The sequence below is a fragment of the Natrix helvetica genome (genome assembly GCF_964273705.1).
Source record: "Natrix helvetica genome assembly, chromosome: 2".
In the NCBI taxonomy this organism is placed as follows: Eukaryota; Metazoa; Chordata; class Lepidosauria; order Squamata; family Natricidae; genus Natrix; species Natrix helvetica.
The window spans coordinates 157,787,575-157,808,421 of NC_138552.1; the positions used below are offsets into that span (position 1 = coordinate 157,787,575).

General features: G+C 40.4%; 1 protein-coding gene across 1 annotated transcript; it reads right to left on the reverse strand.

Annotated features, from left to right (window-relative positions):
• Positions 1–17,334: 17,334 nt before the first annotated feature.
• On the reverse strand, positions 17,335–18,471 carry LOC309387404 (protein FAM200C-like; the record flags this gene model as incomplete). The annotated part of the gene is made up of 1 exon (XM_081943881.1): positions 17,335–18,471. The coding sequence occupies one exon, from the start codon at positions 18,469–18,471 to the stop codon at positions 17,335–17,337; it is 1,137 nt and encodes a 378-aa protein (XP_081800007.1).
• Positions 18,472–20,847: the final 2,376 nt, after the last annotated feature.

The following is a 20,847-nucleotide window of genomic DNA, read 5'->3' on the forward strand; positions in this document are numbered from 1 at the left end:
AATGGTGTCCACAGGAAAGCACAGGTGGTAGAGATCACCAGACAGGCAGGTCCAAAGGATAATAAATCGTTTAATACAAAACTAGAGCAGATAGGTGGATCAAGATATTCCAAATCCAGGGGGAAAACTTATTTGAAGAGGCTCCTGGAGGTCTCTGGGGTGGAAATTAGTTCAAAGCCATAAAATTTTTCAAGGGAGGAGTCTCATGCACAAAGACAAAGAAGAAGGAGGAAGTTGGCCATATTGGCTCAGCCAGTACAGGTGATCAGGAAACAACAAAATCAAAGTTCCCATACATAGTTTAGAGAAGAATCAGTTCAGCCATCCTTTCTCTCGCAGTTGTGGTCAAAAGAGAAAAAAGAGATTTTCCTCCCCATTATTTTAGGGAAGTGAAAGTAGATTTTAAACTTTTTCTCTCTCCAAGTGCGAGGGAGAGATTTTCCAAGTGCCGCTTTTCCAAGGGGGGTGGAAATTCCCCCCCTCCAATCTTAACTCCTCCAAGGGTTGAAACAAAGTCCCCCAAAAAACCTGCAGATCAGTCAATAGAGTAATAAACTCTAAAAGACCTGGGGAGACCCCCCACCTCACCACGCTTCAGCTGTTGCATTCAAATTAATCATTTCCTTCCAGGCTGCGTTCGGTGAAGTGCACGGTGGCATTCCGCACGCTCCCTACGCTCTCCGGCTCCTGGGGCAAAGCTGGAGACCCCCCCACAGCTGCCCCCGCTCCAGGGGTCCCAGCAAGCCGCCGCTACAGCAGGGCGCCCCTCCAAGGCACCCTGTGCTCCCCCTAGGGTTCAGGGGAGCCCACCGAAGCAGCGAGAAGGCGGACGCACGCAACCGTCGCCTTCGGCTGCCAGAAGTCGTCTCACGCATACCCACTTTTTGTTCAACGAGAATAGTAGGGAAGTGTCAAAGAAAATCTTCTGTGTGTTTGTTGATTCAGAAAAAGCTTCCAATAAAGCCATTAGATTTGAATAGAATTGTGGAATTGGTTCTACTCATATGGTTGAAATGTGTTGCTGAGTGTGTAAATAACAGCATATAATTGAAGTAAATGATGGGGGGAAGTATTTGTGAACACAGGATGTTTCACAAATGTGCAAGAAGAAATAAAGAATGTCCCTATGCCTGCCCACTGTATTTATGGCTGAAAACAATTTGTGGTGATGTGGTGGTGTCTCGGATGGGGACATGAATATGCATTTACAGATACTTCTTGCTTAATAATGGCAATGAGGGCTGTAATTTCCATCATTAAGCAATGTGGTGGTAACATATGATGTCACATTATCAGGCCACTTATCAACAGCACTTCCAGCAGTCCCCAGTTACCATTGATGGTGGGAAACTGGCAGGGAAGCTCTCAAAGGGCGATTATATGACCGCAGGGCACCTGATGGATGGGACTTCGAGAACCAATCAGAACTACCACTCATTCAGTGCCATTGCAAGTTTGAATGATCACCTAATGGTCATTAAAGGAGGAATACCTGTTCTTTGGGGTGACGTGATGCTGTGATGTTGACTGTGAACTTGAATGATTCCACAAAATGTTAGGTAGATTGTATGATGTGATTTCCCCAAAAGGGAAATGAATCCAGGACCAAGATAGGAAAAATTGAGTGAACTATTGGAAGTTATACATAAATGGCAGGCAAATAGTTAAATTTGCATATCTATTTGTCTACCATATTTATCTATATGTCTACCTTATTTATCTATTTATGTATCTATTCATCTATTTATCTATTTATTTATCTATCTATTTATTTATTTATCTATCTATTTATTCCTTCCACTCCCTCTCCGCTCCTCTCTCTCTCCCTACCTACCTACCTACCTTCCTACCTATTTTACACTTATTTGCCATCTATTTCACTTCTGGGTGGCTTACAAACATTACAAGTCAATAAAACTTTGCAACCAATAATACTCACATATCTCTTTAGAATGTTTACTGAAGAGGGGGAAGTGGATGGAGAAATTTTAAAATGTACAATTACCAGTAGAAAGATATCAGTAAAAGGTCTGCAATGGTGAATGAATGCTGAACACCATGAAAAAAATTAGCTTGGAATAACAGCATCATTTATTTACTCATATGCCTTTGAGCCATTGTGGACTCCTGACGACTGCCTGGGTGAGTCCCTGCAATTTTCTTGGCAAGATTTTGGAAGTGATTTGCCATTGCCTCCTTCCTAGGGCCCAGACAGAGTGACAGGACCAAGATCACCCAGATGGCTTTCTGCCTTGGATGGGGTCGGAACTCAGGGCCTCTCAGTTACAAGCCTGAGAGTTCAGCATCGCAAGAAAGCATAAAAGTCAATCGACTGCATTGGGGATGACTCACTTCAGAAGTAAGTACAGTAGCACATGAGTAGAGAATGAATAGGTAAGGAATACCATACGGACTGAAGACAAACATGGTTGTGGAGAGGGTCCTAAAAAGAGAATAAACATCAAATTGCAAAGCAAGTAGAATATAGGGAAGAAATGTAAATAAATAGTAGTAACTGTGAAAGGGATCTTGGAGTCCTAGTGGACAACCATTTAAATATGAGCCAGCAGTGTGCAGCAGCTGCCAAAAAAGCCAACACAGTTCTAGGCTGCATCAACAGAGGGATAGAATCAAGATCACGTGAAGTGTTAATACCACTTTATAATGCCTTGGTAAGGCCACACTTGGAATACTGCATTCAGTTCTGGTCGCCACGATGTAAAAAAGATGTGGAGACTCTAGAAAGAGTGCAGAGAAGAGCAACAAAGATGATTAGGGGACTGGAGACTAAAACATATGAAGAACGGTTGCAGGAACTGGGTATGTTTAGCTTAAGAGAAAGAAGGACTAGGGGAGACATGATAGCATTATTCCAATATCTCAGAGGTTGCCACAAAGAAGAGGGAGTCAAACTATTCTCCAAAGCACCTGAGGGTAGAACAAGAAGCAATGGGTGGAAACTAATCAAGGAGAGAAGCAACTTAGAACTGAGGAGAAATTTCCTGACAGTGAGAACAATTAATCAGTGGAACAGCTTGCCTCCAGAAGTTGTGAATGCCCCAACACTGGAAGTCTTTAAGAAGATGTTGGATAGCTATTTGTCTGAAACGGTATAGGGTTTCCTGCCTAGGCAGGGGGTTGGACTAGAAGACCTCCAAGGTCCCTTCCAACTCTACTATTGTATTGTATTGTATTGTATTGTATTGTATTAAATCGAGAGGAAAGGGAAAACCAAGAAAAGTGGTCAGTAGGCTTTGATGAAAAAGAGGGAGAGAGGGAGGGAGGGAGGGAGGGAGAACATCAATAACAAAAGGCACAATGAATCTGATCATGGCCAAAAACAAGAACAGTTTGTAAGCATACAAAGGTAAGAGAGATGTGGGGAAAGGTATTGTTATAAATTAGCTTGGCTATATTTTATTTATTTTCTTATAATATCTTATCCTGTTTCAGTATGATGCACCATTTACTTACCTGCAAAGGAAACTGTATGATGGCTGGACATGTATTATGCAGAGCTTTACCAAAGAGCTCTCCTGCTTTTTCCCTAAACGGAAGTTACATCTGGTTTATTTATAAGAGAATATGAGGCTTTACAATCCCACTCATTTGAAAACTTTCCCAAGTCTTAGTCATGACATATTCTGGATTTTTTAAAAAATCTAAATTATTACGGTATATTTCCAGAGATGTGGGGGAAAGGAATGAGCCTATTAAGGCCACATCTAATTTTAAATAATTTAAATTGTTCTTGGGGATTAATCCTACCTTTCCCCCAACTTGATTTACTGTCTTTTTAGCACTTGATTCTCATTCTGTGTGGAGAGAAGTAATCAGGCCCCGATGGACAGCAGGAACAGTAGATTACGGACTTTATATGCCATCAGTCATGTCAAAAGAATGCCAGCCAAAGCTACTTAAAGTTCTTGTTGTGCATCAAGTATACAAGAACTCATTGCGTCTTGGAGACAATTACAAATACTACAGATCACTTATTTGTTCTTGGGGAAACTTCAAGAGCTGTTTTTAGATTTTTGCAGAGACATTTGTCAGATTTTTTAAATTATTCAAGTAATTTATAGTCACAAGCCTAGCAGAGACACTCTGGGCTCAATTACTCTACAAACGTGAGAAATGATCAAAACAAACATTCCATTGTGTACATACATGGTTAGGCAACAATCAGCAAGCTCATTAAGCCTATGTTCAGGGGAAGGGTAGCAAAAGCAGATGAAATTAATCCTTATTAAGTAGAGATAATTGCTATTGTAGTGAAACAACACGATTAGTCATTTCATTAAAAAAAGAAGAAGTAAGGAACAGGCCTATAGATAGGGTTACTACAACAGGTTGCAGGTAGTTCTCAACTTACAACAGTTCGTTTAGCGATTGTTTGAAGTTACAACTGCACTGAAAAAAGTACCGTATTTTTCAGAATGTAAGACGTACCTTTTTCCCTCCAAAAAGAGGGTGAAAATCTGTGTGTATCTTATACACTGAATACAGCATTTTTGGCCTCCCGAAACCCCGCCCCTTTGCAAAAAGGGCCATGCATAGCCTTTAGGAGGCTTCCAGAGTGCTCCTGGGGGCTGGGGAGGGCATAAATGAGCAAAAAATGGGCTGTTTATTGCTCGGTTTTGCGCCCACGAGCCCCCAAGAGCATTCTATAAACCTCCTAAAGGCTATGCATGCCCTTTTTTGGAAAAAAAAAACCTGGGCCCATTTTTGTGAAAAACGGGCCATTTTGGGGAGGTCTGCAAAGTGCAAACACTTTTTTTTTTTAATTTGCCTCTTCAAAATCTTGATGCGTCTTATACTCTGAAAAATACGGTAACGTATGACCATTTTTCACACTTACAACCATTGCAGCCTCTCCATGGCCCTGTAATCAAACTTCTGACGCTTGGCAACTGACTCATATTTATAACGTCCATTGTCGTGATTGCCTTTTCTGACCTTCTGGCCAGCAAAGTCGATGGGGAAGCCAGATTCATTGAACACCCACGTTACTGGAGTGATTCATTTCACTGTGGCAAGAGAAGTCGTAAAATGGGGCAAAATTCGCTTAACGAGTGTCTCACTTAGCAACAGAAATTTTGGGCTCAACTGTGGTTGTAAGTTGAGGACTACCTGTATAGAAACCTCTAACCTCTTGTTGCCACCTAGTGAACATCTGGATTTTTGCAGCATCACTTCCGCTGTAGAATTATTCTAATAAGAAAAAGATAAACAAATGCAAAATTCCACCCAGAATCAAATCCCACTCTCATTTTTTGCATAAGTGTTGAAATTATTTTCACCCCTCTGCCCTACCAGGCCAACAGTCAGCATCAGAGACCCCCCAAATCAGCCTTTTTTAAATAATAAAGTTATTTATTTTTTCATTTTCATACAATAACCACATGTATACCGTTACATAACCTACACTGTCTTGTATTATTAAATATTATGTCAAATCATCTTACCATCAACCCCCAAGAACTATTATTAGCTCTTCTGCTCTCCAGATACCATATTTTTACCCTATCCATCTCTTTCTTCTCCCTCTCTCATCTTCCTCCCTATCTCCTTTCTTCCCTCTGTCATCCTTCTCTTCTCTACTTCCCCTTCCTCTCTCCTTCTCCTCCCTCCCCTTTCCACTCCTTCTTTCTCCCCTTCTCTTCCACACCCGCCCTCTCTTCTAACCCTCTCTTCTTCCTCTTGCCTCTCTCCTCTCTTCCACACTCTTCATCTCATTGACTTGGTGTAGCGGGCTCCATTTTATATTGATGATATTGATGATATTAGTAATTTCATTTCAATAAACATCTTTAACTTTAACATATAGCCTCATTTAAAAAAAACAGAGAAGTATACATATATAGCAAGTTTAAAAAAAACCAACTTATTTTTGGCCTAAATGTAGACCAGATTACAATTTCCAGCCATTCTCATCATAATATTGTATAGTAATACATCATTACATGCCTCAAATTTTTTAGTTCAGCTTTTTTCAAGAGGAGAATCCAGAAGTAGTTCTAAGCATAAAATTCTATTCGGGATCCCACCCTGCTGACCGTAGACAAATGATTCACAAACCACTGTCTACGGACAAGCTGGTTTGGCTAGAAAATCCTTCATTGCTGTTACCACAATAAACTCTTTGTTTTCTTATTAACCAGAGTGGTTTAAATGGGTGGGTTTGATACCATCACTGCATCCAAGCGGAAGACAAATAAAATGTGTTTAGGGAATAATTAACACATGGAAATGTTTGTTATTTGGAAAGCTGAAGTAATGTGTTTTTTTTTATTAAATATGTTTCATTTTGGTTACTAGTGTTTACTCCCCACTGGCTAATCATTCAATGCTTTCACCTTCAAGGAATTTGAGTCACCCACAGCCCAGTCTAAGGAATTTCTTAATGCTTGAAAACCACATTTTCTTGTAGTCTTCCTCGGTTGTAACTCTTCTACCTCACTTTGGCTTCAAAGACGAATGCCTGGTTGAACCCTTTTTTGCAGCAGAGCTTCTACCATGTTATGAAACTCTGCTTTGACTAAAAGCTTTCGCTGGACCTTTGAGGAGATCTGAGTTTTGGCACTGTAAGCCAAATGTTGTGACTAACAGAAAATAGAACAGTAAACATATGTTGTGAGTAAGGGTAGAGAGAAAAGGAAGACTAGGGGAGAATAGGATTACAAGACTGCCAAGGCAGTGGTGAAATTCAATTTTTTTTTACTACCGGTTCTATGGGCATGGCTTGGTGGACGTGGCAGGGGAAGGATACTGCAAAATCCCCATTCCCTCCCCACTCCAGGGGAAGATTACTGTAAAATCTCCATTTCCTCCCCACTCCAGGGGAAGATTACTGTAAAATCTCCATTTCCTCCCCCCACTCCAGGGGAAGGATACTGCAAAATCTCTATTCCCTCCCCCCACTCCAGGGGAAGGATACTGCAAAAACCCCATTCCCAGCCCACTCCAGGGGAAGGATATTGACAAATCCCCATTTCCACCCCACTCTGGGACCAGCCAGAGGTGGTATTTGCCGGTTCCCTGAACTACTCATAATTTCTGCTACTGGTTCTCAGAACCTGTCAGAACCTGCTGAATTCCACCCCTGCTCCAAGGTCCCTTCCAGCTCTCTTATTCTGTATCTTTTCTGTCTTTCTCAAATGCCAAGGTTCCAAATGACGAATCCAAGCAAGCAAGTACCATTGAGATGATCCGATCTCTTAATGCAAAACTTTATTGAGTATATCATTTCAGCACAGAATGAAAGCAAAACCAGGTCTGGGGACTTCCCAGGCAATTCAGTATAATTAAAGTATAGAATTTCCCCCCCCCCTCCATTAGTATAGGTCACATTGCCCAATTAGGTTTTCACGTGTTGTTGTGGAAAGATTTGGTGAACACTGATTAAAATGTCCTTGGTACCCATGAGACCGTTTCTTTTTTATCATCTGGAATACACATTCCGATCTCTGCCTCCCTTCCCCCCCACCCCCTCCGGCCTGTTGGCAAGCTGCAAAGCTTGATAGCAAGTGGCTGCTGCTGAACCAACTTAGAGTAAGTTGAAGTTTTAGGACACAGTTCTACTGTATCTATAACACAGAGACATAGTGGCTCAGTAGCTAAGACACTGAACTTGTCAATCAGAAGATCAGCAGTTTGGCAGTTCGAATCCCTAGTGCTGCGTAACGGACTGAGCTCCCGTTACTTGTCCCAGCTTCTGCCAACCTAGCAGTTTGAAAGCATGTAAAAATGCAAGTAGAAAAATAGGGACCACCTTTGGTGGGAAGGTAACAGCGTTCCGTGAGCCTCTGGCATTTAGTCATATCGGCTTCATGACCACGGAGACATCTTTGGACAACGCTGGCTCTTTGGCTTTGAAATAGAGATGAGTACTGACCCCTAGAGTCAGGAACGACTAGCACATATGTGCGAGGGGAACCTTTACTTTTATCTAAAACACAAAATTTCACTTTAGCACCCTGAGGAATTCTCGCTGGTATGCTTTCCATGGATCAGTTGCATTGCACACTTTGTGGATGGGCCACTAATTAGGCTTCTTCTGTATCCCACTGCTGACACCAGTGTAGCAAAGTCCCTTGTAGACAGAGAGATGAGAAGCTGACTAATGAGCAACAACAAACAATTACTGAACCCCAAAGTTGTAGAAAACGTTGCAGTTTATTCTTCCCAGACACTTAAGTTTCAGGGTTGAAAGCCAAGCAGCCTCCTTGGAGAATAAGCATCCAAAACAAAGAGTACAAAAGAAAAATTCTCCAACAGAAAATATTCAAATTTAGGGAGAAAAATGGGACATGCAGCAGGAATTTGAGGCTTGATAGCTTTGACACACCGGCAGCCCAATGGGCTCCCAGCTTCAGCTAAACAGGCAAACTGGCCATGCCTTGTTTTGTGAAGACTCTGGCCCTTTCTAGACTCTGCAGTTCCACAAATGAGAGCAAATATACGCATCCCAGGATAGTGTTGCAGGAACCAATCGGGGTCGGTCCCCGGGATCAGAGATTTAGTCTTCTGAACTTCCAAACTCATGTTGGAGCCCATCTTCAGGGAACTTCTCTCTCATCCAGAATGTGTCTGGAATTCCACTCTATTTAAGGTAAAGATAAAGGTTCTCCGCACACATATGTGCTAGTAGTTCCCGACTCTAGGGGGCAGTGTTCATTTACGTTTCAAAGCTGAAGAGCCAGCGCTGTCCGAAGACTTCTCCATGGTCATGTGGCAGGCATGACTAAACGGCGAAGGTGCATGGAATGCTGTTACCTTCCCACTAAGGTGATCCCTATTTTTCTACTTGCATTTTTATGTGCTTTCGAACTGCTAGGTTGGCATAAGCTGGGACAAGTAATGGGAGCTCACTCTATTACACATCACTAGGGATTCGAACTGCCGAGCTCAGCAACTTAGCCACTGAGCCACCGTGTCAGTGGTGCTCTATTTAGTGCCTGACAAATGGCCTGGCGACTGGGTATACAGGTAGGGGAGTCTGTTCATACAGTTGGTCTGGAAATTCTCTTCGTTTGTCCCAAAGGTGGTTTTTCAAACGGCAACTGGACTTTATTTTCCTTGAAGACATTTTGCTTCTCATCCAAGAAGTTTCTTAAGCTCTGACTCTTCAGAGCTCTTTCTACTCTGGTATCTGCCATCTTCTCCAACTTCCACACCTGCCTCTTCAGCAGAACAGCCCTTGAACTAAGCTATTCTTTTGCCTGCAGGCACTTATGCTCAGGAGTTGTAGCTTACTCATGAGGAAGCTGGGGTTTTCCTTTGGCCATACACCTCCTATAATCACTGTAACTAAAACAGCCACAATCAACTGAAGCCACAATTGTTGGACAAACATCCATAAGAGGGGATTCCAGTTCTACCCCATTTGCGACCTACGATTTTTCTTTTCCTTGTCAAGATGAGTTGCATTGCATACACTATTCAAACTACATAAATGGGTACTTCCTTGTCCAAACACTTTGTTATGGGTTTGCAAAGTCAGGACAGACACACATGGACTTGCTCTATACGATTTCACAGGTCAGAGCTTAATACCAAGGAAACAAGCCATATTTATAATCAAACCACAAGGAAATACTAGCTTATGTACACAAGGTTATACATGTGATTGGTTACAAATCCATTATAAAAGGACAAAACGTAAAATAGAAGTGACTTGCTAACTTGTAGTCACTTAATGTGAAACCACAGTTGCAGCTGCCTTCTGTTGCCCTGCCCAACTTCCTCTTGAAGCCTAACCACAAATACAATATTGAAAATATTCTTAGGTGCCAACTTGCTTCTAGCGCTCACTAAATATTTGCTGCTCTCTGCTAAAACGTCTATTAATATTCTCTAAAGGTTTAAAGTCTTCCCTACCTACCCAAGAACACATTGATTTCAATATCACCAGGGGACCAAGTACACACCTTGTTAAGCCATGGCTGATTGAATTGTGGCCTGCCACATAAGTTACGTTCGGCTAGATCCACATAGGTTCTACATATTCCACAGATTATAGCTTAGCATGATGCAGGACCCTAGTCACTCAAACTTAGGAGTTGTGGAGATCTCCCAACCGGTGCGTGGACAAAGAGTAAGGATTTCCCAATCTCGGCAACTTCAAGACCTCTGGATTTCAACTCCTAGAATTTCCCATGCTGCCTCGAAAATTCTATCAGGTTTAGGGGTTTTAGGTCTAGGGCAGGGGTGTCCAAACTTGGCAACTTTAAGACTTGTGGACTTCAACTCCCAGAATTCCCCAGCCAGCAGAGCTGGCTGGGGAATTCTGAGAGTTGAAGTCCACAAGTCTTAAAGTTGCCAAGTTTGGACACCCCTGGTCTAGGGGTTTTGAAGTTTCCAACGTTGGGAATCCTGACCTAAGAAAAGCTGCTTCACAAGCTCCTTTGCTTCTAAGAGTGAAGGCAAGTGGCCCATTGCCTTTTCTAGCATTTGCAAAATTTGGAAGAAGTTTCGGTGCCTACTCTCCTGGCTATCCCACCCCAGAGGAAACTGCAAGACCACATGGAGAGCCTTTTTCCCTACACAATGCCCTGCACCTTTTTCCCTACACAATGCCCTGCACAGCATAAAGGGCTTCAGGGAGACACATCAAAGCCCTTTGCATAGGCCCAATGAATACGACAGAACCCAGACTTAAATAAATTTCAACCCAAGCCCAATCCACAATATTTTTGCAGAATGCCACCATATATGTCCCTTGTCTGACCGAGGCATCCCAAGAGTATGAAGCAAATGCCTGGTCCTGACAAAAACACCTTTTATTAATTTACTATGAAATCTGCTCATTCACATCGAGCAAAGTCTTTCAAGGGAGGAATTACAGTCACAGATCTTATCTAGCTTGGAGAGCTGCCAGGCCGATAATCTGCAAAACTTGGCAAGGAGTCAAGGAGAGTCACAGGCCAATTAATCAAACTAATTGTCTCCTGCAAACTCCACTCCCCTTTCGCTCCTTTTTTATTTCCTCTGGGAGGGGCCATTCATTGTCCACCTGTGGCCTTACTCCCAAGTTGACCCTTGTTCCTTAGCTCTTCCCTTCGCCTGGCAACTCTGCACATGCGCACACTGGGAACAGGCTCCAGCTGTTTGTCTGCCTCACTGATGTCTGAAGGCAGCTGATAACTGGCATACAGCTTTGGCCCGATCTCTGCCTCTGACCCAGAGCCCTCATCAGAGCCTTCCCCAGACTCCAGGACTGGCCCATGTTCCTTCCCAATCTCCCCTCTGTCCAAATGGTAGGCCACAGCAGTCCCGTCCTGGAATCCAGGGAAGGGAAGAGAAGACAAAATAGCCAAAACTGACTCACACAATACTCACTCCGCCAACTGTTGGTCTATAGAACCATCACCCTATGAGGGAGGTTGTATTGAGGGGGAAAATAACTAGCCCAACGTTATCCAGGGAGCTTTTATTACATTAATAAATAATGCATTGTGAAAGACTAGTCTCTCTCTCTCTCTCTCTCTCTCTCTCTCTCTCTCTCTCTCTCTCTCTCTCTGTCTCTCTCTCTTTCCCTCTTTCCCTCCCTCCCTCCCTCCCTCCTGTTAACAATAACAATAAAAAATAAAATAAAACTGCTAGCAAAGACTTTCTGCAGTCTCAGTTCAGTGAGCCATTTCTATTGCATTCTAAGTATTCATGCATTCATTCATTCATATCCAGTCTTTATTATTTTTACAAGTAAGTTAAGTCACCAAAGTTACCCAACACTCCTTTCTCCTCCTACTTTTCCTACAATAACAACCCTGTGAGGTGGGTTGAGCTGAAAGATAGCCCAACGTCACCCATTCAGCTTTCATGGCTAAGGCAGGACTAGAACTCCCAGTCACCTGGTTTCTACCAGACTCCAGGCCATTAAAAAAAATGAATGCCAACACCCTTAATTACACCCGAAAACAAACCAGCACCAATGTATCCCCTGCCATATTGCTGCTATGTATGTAACAATATCAGGATGTCTTGGTTGAGATGCATGCAGCTCTATTTAGGGCTCCTTGTGATTTCTGGAGTTGTCTCGTGCACAGGTATTTGATTTACTATGCTGTGCAATGGCAAGCACAAGAGTAACTGCAGCAATGCTTTTCACTCCAGGTCGAGAACTTCGTGGCCACTGAACCTGTGAAGAATGGGGACTACAATTCCCAACCCTTGGAGCTGATAGTATCAAAGGCTATTGTCAGAATAATAATTTGGGGTTCCAACTGGAGCTGGGGCTGCATAAGAATAAAAATCAAATGCAGACAGCTGTGAAGAAAGAATATTTACTCCTTAAAGCAAAACTTAGGGGCAGGCAGTACAGAAATGAGGTTTTGCAGCAGATTTGTATAAGGGGAGCTTGTCTGGGGCGAAGAGTCTACGTGCTGATTCTAGGGTGACACTTCAGGGGCATGTATGTGTGTGCGTAGGTATGTTTATTCTTGTGAACGCGCAGTTCCTCTGGGAGGCCTAGTTTAATTGACTCTTTGTGTTTGCAGACCTTATCCTTTGATATGCAGATTAGATCTGGGTAACCTATGTGGAGGTTTGAGATAGTTTGCTAATTTTAGTTGATTAACTTAGTTTCGATTTGACTCTCAATTATGTAGTGGAGATCTTGATTCTCAGACCATTGTGGACTCTGCTCATATTTTAAGGGAAGATGGAAACAGTATAGGTAGTCCTCGACTTATGATCACAATTGAACCCAAAATTTCTGTTGTTAAGTGAGACATTTGTTCAGTGAGCTTTGCCCCATTTTACAACCTTTCCTGCCACAATTGCCAAGTGACTCACTGCGGTTGAGAAGTTAGTACTACAGTTGTTAAGTGAATTTGGCTTCCCCTTCCTTGTCAGAAGGTTGCAAAAGGGGAAATCTCATGGCCCATAGGACAGTGCAACTGTCATAAATATGAACCAGTGGCCAAGCATATGAATTTTGAGCACATGAACATGGGGCTGCTATGAAGGTGGTAAGTGTGAAAAATTGCCATACATCATCTTTTTTAAGTTCCGCTATAACTTTGAACAGTCACTAAATGAATTGTTGTAAATCAAGGACTACCTGTATAAAAAATACAATATATTTGTTTTTTATATATTTGTATATTTGAGTTTCTTATTTTACCCATAACTATTATTTTTGGATTTTGTTACATTCCTTCATTGATTCTTGTTTCTTTCCTCCATCCACCTATACCATTTATCCCATATCTGATAGAATTCTGATTCTTCTTTTCCCTGGATTTCTTTAGTTAGTTTGTTCATTTCAGCACAGTCCATAACCTTTCTTATTATTTCATCTTCACTTGGAGTTAGCTTGTTTTTCCATTTCTGGGCATAGGCAATCCTTGCCGCCGTTATTATATGTAGTATTAAATACTGGATTTCTTTTTTGTATTTCGCAGGCAATATTCCTAATAAGAAGATTTCCGGTTTCCATTCTATTTTAACTCCCAGTTTTTGATCTTTTTCCAAAACTTTTTAGCCTCCTCAGAGGTCCACCATAAGTGGTAATACATTCTGTGTATCGATTCGCATTTCCAACATTTTGGGGAGGTATTTGACGATATTTTAGCTAACCTTGTTGGTGCCAGGTACCATCTATAAAACATTTTATACTGGTTTTCCTTATATGCAACTGAGAGTGTCATTTTTAAGTTTGTTCCCCAAAAGTTTTCCCATTTGTCTAATTCAATATTATATCCAAAGTTCTGTGCCCATTTTATCATTTGTTCTTTCACAATTTCCTCTTCCATTTTATATTTCAGGAGAAATGTATATATTCTCCCTATCATTTTTCTATCTGGGCTTTGAATGATTTTATCCAATTCGTGTGATTCTGTTTCAATGACATATAATTTGGTATCATTATTGTATTTAGTTTTGATTTGAAGGTAAGTTAACCAGTCCACTTTCATGTTCTGTTCTGCCAATTCTTCAATTGTTTTTAAGTTTCCCTGTCTATCAATTAAGTCTCTATATCTTAGCATTTTGTTCCAATCTATAAAATTTGGGTGAGTCGTCCTTTCTGTCAGTGATAGCCAATTCGGGATTTTCACGTAATGGATTTTTTTTATTTTGAGCCATTTTTGCAATAACGCTCTTCTAATTAAATGTTTTTGAAAGTATTTGTGCGTTTTATTTTTATCATCCCATAGGAATGTGTGCCAGCCTGCTTGCAAATCATGGCCTTCCAGGGTCAAAATTCTTTTATTCTTTAGCTCTATCCAATCCTTCACCCATGTTATTGATACTGCCGATGCGTATAAATCCCAATTTGGTAATGCTAAACCTCCCCTCTCTTTGCTGTCTTGCAAGGACTTTAGTTTAATCCTCGCTTTTCGTCCCTGCCAAATAAACCTAGCGGTTATGTTATTTAATTCTTGAAAGAATTTTTTACCTGGATTAATAGGTGTGGCTTGCAACAGGAATAAGATTCTTGATAAAATATTCATTTTAATTGTCGCAATACGTCCCATGAGTGATAGTTGAATATTTTTCAAATTTTCTAATTCTTTCTTTATTTGTATCACTAATTTGTTATAGTTATCATCTTTAATTGTGGAACATTTTGCCGACACCCAGATCCCCAAGTATTTCACTTTCTTAGTTATTTGCATATTGGTTATTATTTCCAGTTCCTCTTCTTGCTTTTTTGTCATGTTCTTGGTTATCATTTTTGTTTTGTTTTTATTGATCTTTAATCCTGCCACTTCACCATATTCTTCTAATTTTTGAATTAATTTCTGACTGGATTCTAATGGGTCCTCTAGTACAAATACTAAGTCATCGGCATAGACTTGGGCCTTATATTCTTCATTAAACCTTTTAAGGTCTTAAACCTTTTATTCTCTGGTCTTTCCGAATTTCATTTAATAAAATTTCCAAAGTCAATATAAACAGCAAAGGAGAGAGGGGGTATCCCTGTCTGACTCCCTTTTTTATTTCGATCTTCTCTGTTAATTCTCCATTCATCAGAACTTTGGCTGTCTGATTGTTATAAAATCCTTCTATCATTTTTGTAAATTTTTCACCGAATTTCATCTCATCCAATATTGTTATTATAAATTTCCAAATTACATTGTCAAATGCTTTTTGTGCATCAAGGAAAACCAGTACCATTTGTTTTTCTGGGTGCGCCTCATAGTACTCTATTATGTCTAGGATGATTCTCGTATTATTCCTAATGTGTCTGTGGGGTAAAAATCCATTTTGGTCTGGGTGTATTCGTTCATTTAAAACCTGTTTGATTCTTCCTGCCATAATTGCTGCAAATATTTTATAATCAGAGTTTAGTAATGAAATTGGCCTGTAGTTTTGAATTCTTGTAGGCTGGTTTCTTCTTTTGGGATTAGCGATATTATTGCTTCTGTCCATGATTCCGGTATCTTGGCTTTTCGTAAAATTTCATTGAACATATCCACCCCTAACTCTTCCAATATTATTTTATTATATTTGTATAGCTCCACCGGTATTCCATCTGATCCTGGTGTTTTATTACTTTTCTGGTTTTTCAGGACTGATTCCACTTTGGCTAACGTTATTGGCCTATTTATCGCCTCCCTTTGCTCTTTTGAGATTGGTGTTATCTTTGCTGTGTTTAAATAATGCTTTATTTTATTTTCCTCCATACTGTCTTGTGCGTATAATTTTGTGAATAAAATAAAAAATTAGTTAATTCTAGGTGATAAATAAGTAGAATGTGGTAGCTCTTATAGAATGTTGTCGGTTTTAAAATGTTTATTCGTTGGCAGTTAACCCATTATGACATTTATTATAATATAAATAGGAATGATTCTAGATAAAAGTACTTTCAAACAAATATAGTTAAATGAGAATGTTGGTATATTGACGGTATAAAGATTTTTGATTTAAAATGTACAATTCAATTTGAATGAAATATAAAGAATGATTGTAGTAATGCACGGAATTTAATTGTAACCAATCAACATGCTTGCTGGAAGATGTATTGAAGAGTGTTTTTTGTGTGTGTTTTCTGTTTAATTAAAACAAAAAAAAATACAATATATTTGTAGATAAAACTTATCACTCTTTCAAAATCACTAGAAGGGCAACACTTCTCCAATCTCAGCCCTATCTCATAGGACAGTAAGAAAGAGCAGAGCAATTTCCATCTCATGACTGGAAGTAAAGCCTCATTGAAGGATCCAGATTATCTGATCCTTCCAGATTATCTGGATCCTTCCATTTGCTACTGCATGCTTGCTACCTTCTCAACCACTTTCCTTGGAAAGGGTAGGTTAGAGACTGGGCTACAATTATCCAATAGCTTGCTAAAATTCTAAAGATTGTTTATGCCACACATCATCATTTCAACAAGTTTCATTAAACTGAAAATCCAGATTATCCTCCCAATGTTTTGAGACTTTCAGGAGAATTTAGGAAAATAACTTTAAAAACATTGGTACAAAACATTTTGTACTAAGTCAGTGGTTCTCAACCTTCCTAATGCTGTGACCCTTTAATACAATTCCACATGTTGTGGTGACCCCCCCCAACCATAAAAATTTTTTTGTTGCTACTCTATAACTGTACTTTTGCTACTGTTATGAATCGCAATGTAAATATCTGATATGCAGATATTGTTATAAATTGTTATAAATTGAACATAATTAAAGCATAGTGATTAATCACAAAAATGATATGTAATTATATATTGTGAAATATTTATTTCTAATTACAAATAAATGACATTTTGCCTTGAAGCATGGTGTAGCATGGGGAACAGTCTTAATATAAGAACAGTAAACTACATTGCTACATTTCGCAACAGTATGCATAAAAAGCCAACGTCAGCGTGAAGGTTGAGATTGCTTCTTTCTCACCAGATCAGAAATTCTCGGGGCAGTCTTTGCAAGAGCACAACGAAGATCATCTTCCACAACAAGTCTACTTCTGTATTTAGACTTGATAACCAACAAGCTGGAAAACCCTGTTTCACAAAGATATGTTGTTGGAAATGGAAGAAGGCGGCGCAACACAGTCTCAGACAGAACAGGATATGACTGCAAACACCTGATCCAGAATTTTGTAACTGCCATTGTAGAGAAATCCGTTCTCGCTGCAACACTGTTAATAAGTTCAATGAACTCCTCTTGTGCTGTCTCAGGAACGTCTTCAACCTTGATTGTGAATGGGCTTCTGGCAAGTGCAAATGGGGTGCCAGGTAGATTTGGAAAGTACGATGAAATTTCGTCTGCAAGCATGTGCAAGTGTTCTTTCACGGAAATTATCATCGTAATCCTTTTGTCTGGTTCAATGTCATGTTCCTCAAAGAAAGCAGATAGGGTAGGCAACATGTAAATTTTATTTTCATCCCATTTTTTTTTGCCAAAGCTGAAGTTTCATTTGGAATGATCGGCTCTTTTCAGACAAATCGAGGCAAGTTGCATTTGGTCCTTGCAGTGATACATTTAACTCATTCAAGATGGCAAAGATGTCAACCAAGTAAGCTATTTTCTGCAGTTCACTTTTATCGCTGAAAAGTGCTTCGAACTGAGGTCTTGCTTTCTGATTGAAAAACGTTTTGAGTTCATCACGAAGCTCAAAAACACCTTTTAAAACTTTTCCTCTTGATAACCCTCTCACTTCAGTGTAAAATAGCAGAGCATTGTTTGGCACATCCAACTCATTGCACAGGTGCGAAAACAGTCGACTGTTTAAACTGCTCGCCTTTACAAAATTTACACAACTTATGACGCTTTTCATTACTTCTTGTAACTCTTGTGACAGCGTCTTCGTTGCTAATATTTGCCGATGAATCATACAGTGAGTTCCGATGACTTTTGGTGATTCATTCAGTACCAAACGTTGAAATCCAGATCGACATCCTAGCATAGCCTGAGCACCATCTGTGCAAACACCACAAACCTTTTCCCAAGAGATCTTATGCGCTTTCAGAAATGAACCAGCTGTGTCAAATACATCACATGCAGGAGTTGCTGTTTCAAGAGGTTTGCAAAAAAGAAACTCATCTTTAAAGTCACCATCATTAATATACTTCGCGTAAACCAGTAACTGTGAACAGTTTGCAACGTCTGTAGATTCATCAAGCTGGATACTAAATATTGGAAGTGGAGCAGATTTAATTTCCTGGATTACCTGATCAAGAATATCAGCAGGCATGTCATCTATTCTTCTGCGGACAGTGTCGTTCGATAAGGAAATTGCACTCAATTTCATAACAAATTCATCTCCGATCATAACTCGAGCCATGTCTGGCAACAGCAAATCCTCAGCAATGGTGTGAGGTTTCATAGCTCTGGCGATTCTTTGTGCCACCAAATATGAAGCTTCAACGGCTGCTACATTTTGTTTGTGGTACTTGCCACCAGGGTCAAATCTGGCTTTCTTGAATCCATCAGCTTTGCTTCTAAAATAGTTGGTATCCTTTCTGGCAAAGCTCGGATGCTTGCTATCAAAATGGCATTTTAGTTTGTTCGGCTTCATAGATTCGGCTGATAGAACTTCACAACAAATAACACATTGCGGTTTCTCAATTCCTGCTGTAATTATTGAGGTAAAACCATACTGTAAAAAATCCTCACTATATTTTCTTTTCCGGACGTTTTTCTCTACACACGATCCACTGTCATGGGATGGTTTGCTAATGAAAATAATATATAACAATAGCTTTAATAATACAAAAGATGATACATGGCATAGTTCAGTCAATACAGTTCATTAAAGTTTCTTATGATTTACCATTCTCTGCATTTTTTTTACATACCTGTTACTATCACAAGGGGGAAGTATTCACATCAACCACAGCTGAATATAAAAAGACTGACCCTCAACTTTGCCAGTCAGTCGTCGTCCCCTTACTTAAGGCAAGACTCCACTTAAGGCTTCCGGCTCTCAGTGGAAAGAGTGCCTTTCTTTTAAAAAGAAAAAAAGGAAAGAAAAAACAAAACAGCAGCCAATTCTTCCTTCCTTTCTCTTTCTCTCTCTTTCTGTCTCTCTCTCCCTCCCTCCTTCCATCTCTTACTCTGTGTGTGTGTGTGTGTGTGTGTGTGTGTGTATGTGTGTCTCACTCACTCTCTCACTCACTCTGTCTCTCACTCACTCACTTAATCACTCATTCTGGTATAGAGTGGGGTTAGTACCTCCCTTCATCTTGATTGTATCCCTCTGTTAATGCAGTTTAGGATTGCATTAGCTTTTTTGGCTGCCACTGCACACTACTGGTTTGACCCAGTCTATATTTGTACTTTTGGTTTTTCTTGCCTAAGTGTTAAGACTTTACTTTACTTCTAGTCCCCTCTTCTTTGGGGCAGCCCCTCAGATATTGGAAGACTGCTATAATATGACCCTTAAGTCCTTCTTTTCATTCAACCAGACATACTCAGTTCCTGCAACTGTTCTTCATATGTTTGCGCTTCCAGTCCCCTAATCCTCTTGGTTGCTCTTCTTTGCTCTTTTTCTAGACTAGAGTCTCCACATCTTTTTTATAGAGGCGGCCAACATCTTGTCTGCTCCTGAATTTTGGGTCTGAGAAAAATCACATTCTGGAGGCTGGACAACCTCCGCTGCTATACAATCATACACACACATACACAGAGACACACAGTGGCTTTATTCCCACAGCCTCCTTAACTAAATTGCCTGCAGCTGCATTCACAAACTTGCTTACCCTGCCTGGATGGATCTTCAACCTGGTTTGGGGTTATTTGCAGGAGTGCTCTTAACCTTAGTGGTGGTGGTAAGCTGAATGTTAATTTATTGGGCAAATGTTGTGCATTGCTTATTTTTATTTTTATTTTAAAAAGTTTTTTATTTTCTCTTTCAAGTTCATTCACAAATATACACTCTTATATTTACCATTAATTATATCATTAACATTAATCATTTATCGTTATTTTCATATAAATATATAGAATAGTTTGAGTCGTTTTCTTGCCACCTCATTTTATTTTGCAACAACCTTGCTCCTTCTATCTTCTCTACCTCTCTTCTCTGTCTTCTTCTTTCCTGCTCTCCTTCCTCCCTTCTTCTTTCCCTTTCTTTCCGCCCCTCCTCCTCTTTTCTTCTCCTTCTTACCCTTTCTTCCTTTCCCTCCTCATCTTTCCTCCTTTCCATTGTTGCCCTTGCTTATTTACTTTCTCTGATGGGTTCTCGGGGTGGCATTTCAGGAAACCCAACTGTATATTTTCATACATATCATTTTCTCTGTTACATTTTATTTCTAATAATAATTCCACTTGTATCATTTTTTAAATTGTTTACTTGCATTTTTTTTGCTCTTTTCCTTTGTGAATGGTTTATGGTACTTTTAGCAAGCACGTTTTCATTGTGTGAATGGGGCCAATTCGGGCTCCTGATCTTGGCTCTTGATGACAGGTCTGGTTGTGGATTTAGACATAGTTAAAAGTACCTGGCAGCGGTGTGGAAAACATAGCCGCTCGCACGCCACACACAATTACAGCCCGGAGCAGGACCTAAGCCCCTTCCTCCCTCGCAGGAACACTTTCCCTCCATTACGAAGTCTCTGAGGCTAATTGTACGGGGTGTGCGTGCGCACCTATGTTTTTTACAGCGTGGAGCCGCGGCGATGCTCTACGCGGCCACTTTGGAGCCCATCCGCTGGGATTTCAAGGAACGCGAGGTGGAGTTTAAACTTTAGAGTTGCGCTGGTCTCAGTGACCCCTGTGAAATGGTCATTCGACCCCAAAAGGGGTCGCGACCCACAGGTTGAGAACTGCTGTACTAAGTGAACTAGATATACATTAGGTTTGATATGACCTAAACATATTACAATTAATGACTGGACTGACTAAGAATTAGGTCAATACTTATGACTACATCTTTTGCTTTCATAAATCCCTG